Source organism: Hetaerina americana, unplaced genomic scaffold (assembly GCF_022747635.1).
Source record: "Hetaerina americana unplaced genomic scaffold, ioHetAmer1.1.p SCAF_2, whole genome shotgun sequence".
Classification (NCBI taxonomy): domain Eukaryota; kingdom Metazoa; phylum Arthropoda; class Insecta; order Odonata; family Calopterygidae; genus Hetaerina; species Hetaerina americana.
This window is the reverse complement of record NW_027286763.1, coordinates 8,169,794-8,176,339: the sequence shown is the minus strand read 5'-3', so window position 1 is coordinate 8,176,339 and position 6,546 is coordinate 8,169,794. Positions and strand designations below refer to the sequence as shown.

At 41.7% G+C, this 6,546-nt stretch overlaps 1 protein-coding gene across 2 annotated transcripts; it reads right to left on the bottom strand.

The window, feature by feature from the left end:
- Nucleotides 1–2,639: 2,639 nt before the first annotated feature.
- Nucleotides 2,640–4,602, bottom strand: LOC139687596 (keratin, type I cytoskeletal 9-like). 2 transcript variants are annotated; one of them, XM_071584814.1, is made up of 2 exons: nt 4,456–4,602; nt 2,640–3,673 (listed from the first exon to the last, which is right to left on the bottom strand). In XM_071584814.1, the coding sequence occupies exons 1-2, from the start codon at nt 4,520–4,522 to the stop codon at nt 3,087–3,089; spliced, it is 654 nt and encodes a 217-aa protein (XP_071440915.1). In that variant the 5' UTR covers nt 4,523–4,602; the 3' UTR covers nt 2,640–3,086. The 2 variants fall into 2 exon arrangements, with proteins under 2 accessions (XP_071440915.1, XP_071440917.1); XM_071584816.1 differs by having other exon boundaries at nt 2,640–3,670.
- Nucleotides 4,603–6,546: the final 1,944 nt, after the last annotated feature.

Here is a 6,546-nt window from a genome sequence, read left to right as displayed (position 1 = left end):
CGAAAAAGATAAATGCTTTAAAGATGAATTAAAAATAGGAAAAAATATATATGTAATTATATTGAATTAACTAAAAAAATTATTTTTGTTTGAATAAAATTTTATATCACAATACTGGAATATATTACAACATATCACAGAGTTTATTAAACCCCTTTTTTACATCTTGCCAAAGTGTTCAAAATGCCCAGAAGCATAACCGCTGACGGTCCGACGTCAATATTGACTTGCACTGCTTCACCCGCCATTCTCTCTCCTCCGGTTCGGCTCCCCCTCCGACCCTTCCCCCACCCCAGTCCACTTCACTCACATTTCTCCATTAAGGAAGGACTCGGCCTCTCGTCGCCGTTGGAGGAGTGCGAGAGAGAGGGCTGCCTCTTCCCGCGAGGGGAGGATGGAATCGGATGGTCGGTGGCAGGTGGTGGGGGTAACCAAGGTCACGGCGCCGGAGCGAGTTCCTCCCTTTCTCGCTCCCTCCCGCCGCGGCATCCATCCACCCACCTCGCCACCACCACCCCCCGCCATCAGCAATTCTTTCGCGGGGTAAGCCGACGGGGATCATCTTAACTTTCAGGCCTACATCCGGTGCGCGAACTCTCTTTGCACGCTCGGGCGAGCTGAACTTTAACAGGGGCCAGTTCCGAATTCTATTCTTAATTGACCACAATTACCAGTTAAAAATCTTGTAAAAAGGATAAATTGGACTGTTTTAAATAAATTAACGAGGTTAAGCACTTAAGAGTTATTTAAATACATATTCATGGAATTTAATTTAAAACACTTTTAAAAAAATGGCGACATGTTTTTTGAGAAGGTACGCGTATACACGTTGGTTACCGTAGATGCACATAATCTACTTTTATTAGGGGTCATCTTCAAGTCAGAGAAGGTTACGGCACACTCACAACCGCCACTACATTTACTAGCCTAACCGAACACGACACGATTCAACACCATGCACTGCAATAAATATATCTTTCAATTCTGCAATCCTTTTTACCTCCCTTCATTCCTTCCAGCATACTTATTCTTTTCCTCCCCCATCCTCGCTTTCCGAACGTTCTCTTCTCTTTCACAGTCTTAAACATAACAGCGTCCATCCCTATCTCCCACCTTTCCTGCATCCTTTTCTTCCAACAACCCTCTCATCTTCCCCACGATACAGATTACCTATTCGTTTGATATCTTATCCGGCCATTTTATTTTTCCATCGTTCTCCACACCCACCAGTCAAATCCGTCCAATCCAAGCGTATTCTCTTGGCTAAGCAACTAAACCTCCGCTCTATACAAATCTACTCTCCACTTCAAAGTTTTCACTAATTTTTCCTTTACGCCCATATTGAAGACTCCGTCACCAACTCTATCCTCTTCGTAGAAGTGTATATATTATATATATATATATATATATATATATATATATATATATATATATATATATATATATATATATATATATATATATATATATGTGTGTGTGTGTATATAAACATACCATTAAACACCGTAATCAACCCGAAGGTCGGTTTAGTAGGTGATTGTAGAGTTCACCCAGTACTAAGCCGGACGGAGTGTGAAATTCACACATCAGGGTATGGAGGCCAGTTCCTTTCCCTGTGCCAGTTATGGTTTCCCAGGAAGATCTGGTACCCGAAAAATCACATCGCTTAGGTGGAGCTGCAGTTGCACAGAGTGCCTTGCCCGGGAATCGAACCCGGGCCCTCCGGTCAGTGGTTCAACGCTCTACCCCCTAGAAATTCTATCTATAGATGAATTCGGAATTAACAAAATGGCTAGGAATAACTTATTTCCTATTTTCTGCGACTTTTCGAACAGTACTTTAAGTATTTTCTGCATTCAATTTCGGTATCACACATATAAAATTCAATTTCTACAACCTAATTTGTTCACAAAGAATTGTCACTGTAAGACGTGCTTATATTATGCAATTAAGTGTTTCCTCATTGCTATTAATGCACGAACGTGAAGGCATTGGTATCCAAGTGGAATTGAATATATACCTATTATAATATAGAGTGAGGAAGAAAGCGTCATTTTATTATCTTCTACAGCTGCAAATGAAATGGTTGAATTGAAAATGTCAGACATTTGCAATAATGGCGACGCTACGAAAATTGCTTAATCCCGCTTTGCGATCCCTCTTTCCAAAGGCTAGAGAGGTCAAAATTTTTTTATAGCACCATGACATTTGGTTTTTGTGACATATTTTTGACAGTGCTAAATCCATTGAATTAGATGCTATGATCCTGAAATAAGTTTTGTGCCGCTAAATTTTATGTGAATATTGCCTTTATTCTCAACTTGATTTTCTACCATATTCACGAACAAGCCTAAATTTTTTAAGTGACCTTTTGTTATTGAAATAAATTTTTAATCGCTGATTATGCTTTTTAGTTTTTAACTTAAAATTCTTCTATCCATATCATAACTCCATCAAAACATCATTCGTATATGTGTGTAGTGATACTCGTATGTAATTCAAGAGAAGTGGGTAAGGGGTAAGGACACGCTTTCGACAGGTTAAAGACTTTATAGGCTCAAAGTGAGCGACAGGAGGGAACTGTTTACGGATTATTAATGAATGAACTTCTTTGGAAACCTTAAAAGAGAAGAAATATATTGAGTTCCCAAATATCTTTATTTTAGCTAAATACACAGAGAAATTGGTACATTTCAATCTGGTCGGCTGGAACAAAAATATCGATATAGATATTTTTAACATCTCAAAACATTGGTGGTACAGCAAAAGTTCAAGCCTATTGTTTTTACAATGCAGAGATACACAATACAGAAAACAGTTAAATCCAGGGCTGTATTATGCGTATTATAGAAAATGTTTGATATGTTATCTACGACGATTACTTTGATCCAAGAGCTTCGCTGTTTCCAAAAATTTGCTTAAACATGGATGGAGGAACATTCCATTTATTTTTTTTACCGAAGAGACAGGAGTTATGGCGACACGTTTTTCCGGGGTTGCTTCATCAAATCTGTGACACATCACCGAGGGAAATTTAAACCCTGGGAATCGGCGTAAGAAGCGCTTCCAGGAACACTCGCCCAGGCTCACGCATGACCCGGTCGGTGTCCGGGACGGTGTCCTGGCCTGTGACCTCCGGGGCTTCCGTGACCTCCGCCCCCCTGGCTAAAGGACTGCGAGCCGGCGTTGGCCGCGCTGCCGGAGGCGCCACCGCCGTGACCTCCGGAGGTGAAAGATTGGGTGCCGGCGTTGGCGGCACTTCCAGAAGATCCGCCGCCGAAACCTCCCTGAGTAAAAGACTGTGAGCCAGCATTGGCTGCGCTACCGGAGGCACCACCGTGGGGCCCACCTTGGCTGAAGGACTGCGAACCAGCGTTAGCTGCGCTCCCAGAAGATCCGCCGCCGTATCCTCCTTGGGTGAATGACTGCGAGCCCGCGTTGGCGGCCGAGCCGCTGAATCCGGGTGCACCGAATCCGCCGCCGCCGCCTTGGTTGAAGCTTTGGGATCCGGCGTTGGCCGCGGACCCAGAAGCCGAAGGCCTCCCTAATCCACCGCCGCCGAAGTTTCCGCCGACCTCCCCGCCGTGTCCAGGGGGACGATTGTTGTTGCGCTTCGGACTGGCGAAGCGGGGCACCCTTAGGAGGACAAAGAGAGGAGACGGCTGCTCCTCTACTGGGAAAGAGGAATAATGGTGATATGAGACAAAATCTTAGAAATCCTAAATTATTATTACTTGATTACCTAATTACTCCATTATGAATTCAGTTGATATTCGCTGGCATACTACTAAATGAAATAGCAAAATGTGAAATAAATTATTATGGTTTGGCAAAGTACACTGAGTTTGTTGCATAGGAATTATCGGAATGTAGACGGGAAATGTAAATATATATTCTGAGAATTAAATGTCACTACATTATCTTCATCTTTCAAAATGAGGTCCATGAAAATCACGAGTTTTGTTCACTATGCTACCACTGCTAAGAACACACAGTCCAAGAAATTGGCGGAGTTGCCTGGATTGGTATTATTAAATATGAGTGCGCATATGCCCAATGAACAGAATATAATTTCATTTGATAGAGTGAGATAAATCGCCCATGAAGCTATTCCTAAACGTATATCCTTTCTAGTGGTATGCCTTTGGAGCCATTTTAATGGTATATATTTATTTTTGTATTTCCATGCAGCCGTTGAAATCTCCCACGTGGTCGCTAACAATGAATTTCTGCTATGGCTGCTTTCCTTGGAATTGTTGATAAATAAACGAGCAAAAATCTTTGTACATTAAATCAAAAATTACCTCTCAGACTAAAAGTTCACTGTCTACTTCAGACGGAAAGGAATAAAATAATTTGCAAACTAAAATCTTTTCTCCTTTAAGATTGATTGAAAATTATTTGTTATTTTCTTAAGAGTGAAATAAATACGAAAGGACTGTGCTGCAAACTTGCCTTGTGAGCAGACCATTCCAACGGCCACGCACAAAGCAATGGCGCACAAAATAGCCAGCCTCGCCATGTTCGGAGCTGTGAGGATTTCTGTAAGACGTTGATACACTCCTGAGTAACCCGATTGTAAGATACGCGGGTTCGGTGATCTCTAAGCGAAAAGACGAGTTTATCCAACCGGCTCGGCCACTTATATACTTACACTGCCGTACTCCCTCCGGACGCCCCCTTCTTCCCCCAAGAAGCCGCGCCCCCGCGGTGCTCCTACGTTTCACCCTCCCACCCCCATCCCTCCCTTTGCCTCTCTCCGCCCACTGCAGGACCAACCAAAGCCGCCTCTCGAGTCCACGAAGTACATCCCCCTGCTTGAGGGCCTCGGGATACACATTTATCGTCACTGGCGCTGGCAATACCTGCGATTGGCTCAGAATCTTCCGTGTCATCCCTCTCTCTTTCCTTGCATCTCTTCCTGCTCTCAATATTTCCTCGTATTTCCCTCCTTTCTACCCACATTACTGCCTTCTTATTTCTCTTTCTGGTTTCTTCACGGTGGCTTCCTTTTTTCCTTCTTAGTACCACTCTTTCTTCTGAATGCCAGCCAGCCAACGTCTTCAAAATGTGGCAAAAAATCTTTTGCGTAACAACGCCACTAGAAACCTTTAGGCTAGCTTTAGATAGCGAGGGCATCAAAAAGTTTCTTAGAAGTCAGATTTTATTCAAGGAAAGAAAGGAAGCATTTCAAAGTATCTTGTACGAGGAAAGTTTTAAAATACATTGTTTTATTTTTGACCTCTCGGACGGGAATTTGTTCTTCGACAATTTCTTCAGCCGTTTCTATTTTACTGGAGTCATATAAAACAAAATGGTAAGTTTATAATAAATTGATGGCTTTTTCGAAGAACAGCGGTACTTTGGAGTTATTCTCATACATTAGCATACTTAAATACTTTCCGTGTCATTGTGACTACATAATTTCCATAGGATGATATATTTTATCACGATTTTCTTTTGGGTTTAACTTGCGAATAATAACGCGAGAATTGTTATTACTTGACGTATTAAATTAACATTGAATAATTTTATTAGGATAAGTTATTCAAAAATGGACTCGAAATAGTAACAATAATAAGCGAAAAAGTTCTGGGAATGGTGTATGAGTGGGGATGGTTATTAGGAAATATTATTGAGAAAGCAGAAAAAATGAATGCAGGGCATATTTAGTGCCAATTGAAGAGATAGGAAAGAATTGTGGGTTTGCGGTAAGGAGCCGGAGAAGAATGCTCATATTAAACTCGAATGAAGGGAGGTAGGTAGATACTTGGAGGGAGATACGTGGAGTTGAAAACTGTTTAATTATAATTCAGATTAGTTTCCTTCAGGATTGGGCTAAGAAATGTAGCAGTTCTTAAGGTAATGGATCTAGGCTCCACTAAAATCTTAATCTGATGAGCAGCAGAATGCTTTTAGTAGGGTTAAGTAAAACGATTAATACTACTCATTGTGGCTGAAATCCTTGAATGGCTGATTACATTTTGTTCCAAGAGCAAAATCAATACTCACACGTTATGTGAAATTCATATGAAAGACTAGGGTTAGACAGTGACTATTTTTCTATTGAGATAACCCGATGCGACGGCACACAACTCTACAGATTCAAAGAACAACAATTTGTCACTTGATATTCAGCAATTTGGCATCGCTTACATGCCATATGCTGTATCGCTAAAATACCATCAGTACCTAGGGGATGGTAGTTCAGTGGTTAGAGAACTGGGCTGTTGACCATTCCGGGGGACGCTTCTGGAGTATCCTCAGTATCACATTAGAAATTTGGGTTAAATCCTGGAAGCCATAGGCGGAACGGAAAATAAGGACCGAGCACTTGAAACCTTGAGGCATGAATTTCACACGTCGTATAGGGCTTAGTATCAGGTAAGCCCTATCTCCACATATCAATCAAACCATCCTTCCGATTGATAACTCTGGATATTTTTTATCAGCGCCTGCTGTTGGCTGTTTCCTGCGGTTGAGGAGGCCTTAAGAGCAAAAATACTAATCTTACGTAAAACCCTATTCTCTGTATGCCTTTCCCTC

Excerpts from the sequence above, each read along its gene's own strand:
- LOC139687596 (XM_071584814.1), bottom strand. The coding sequence starts at position 4,522 with ATGGCGAGGCTGGCTATTTTGTGCGCCATTGCTTTGTGCGTGGCCGTT. Across the intron at positions 3,674-4,455 it reads TGGAATGGTCTGCTCACAAG|TAGAGGAGCAGCCGTCTCCT; the intron begins GCAAGTTTGCAG and ends CCTCTTTCCCAG.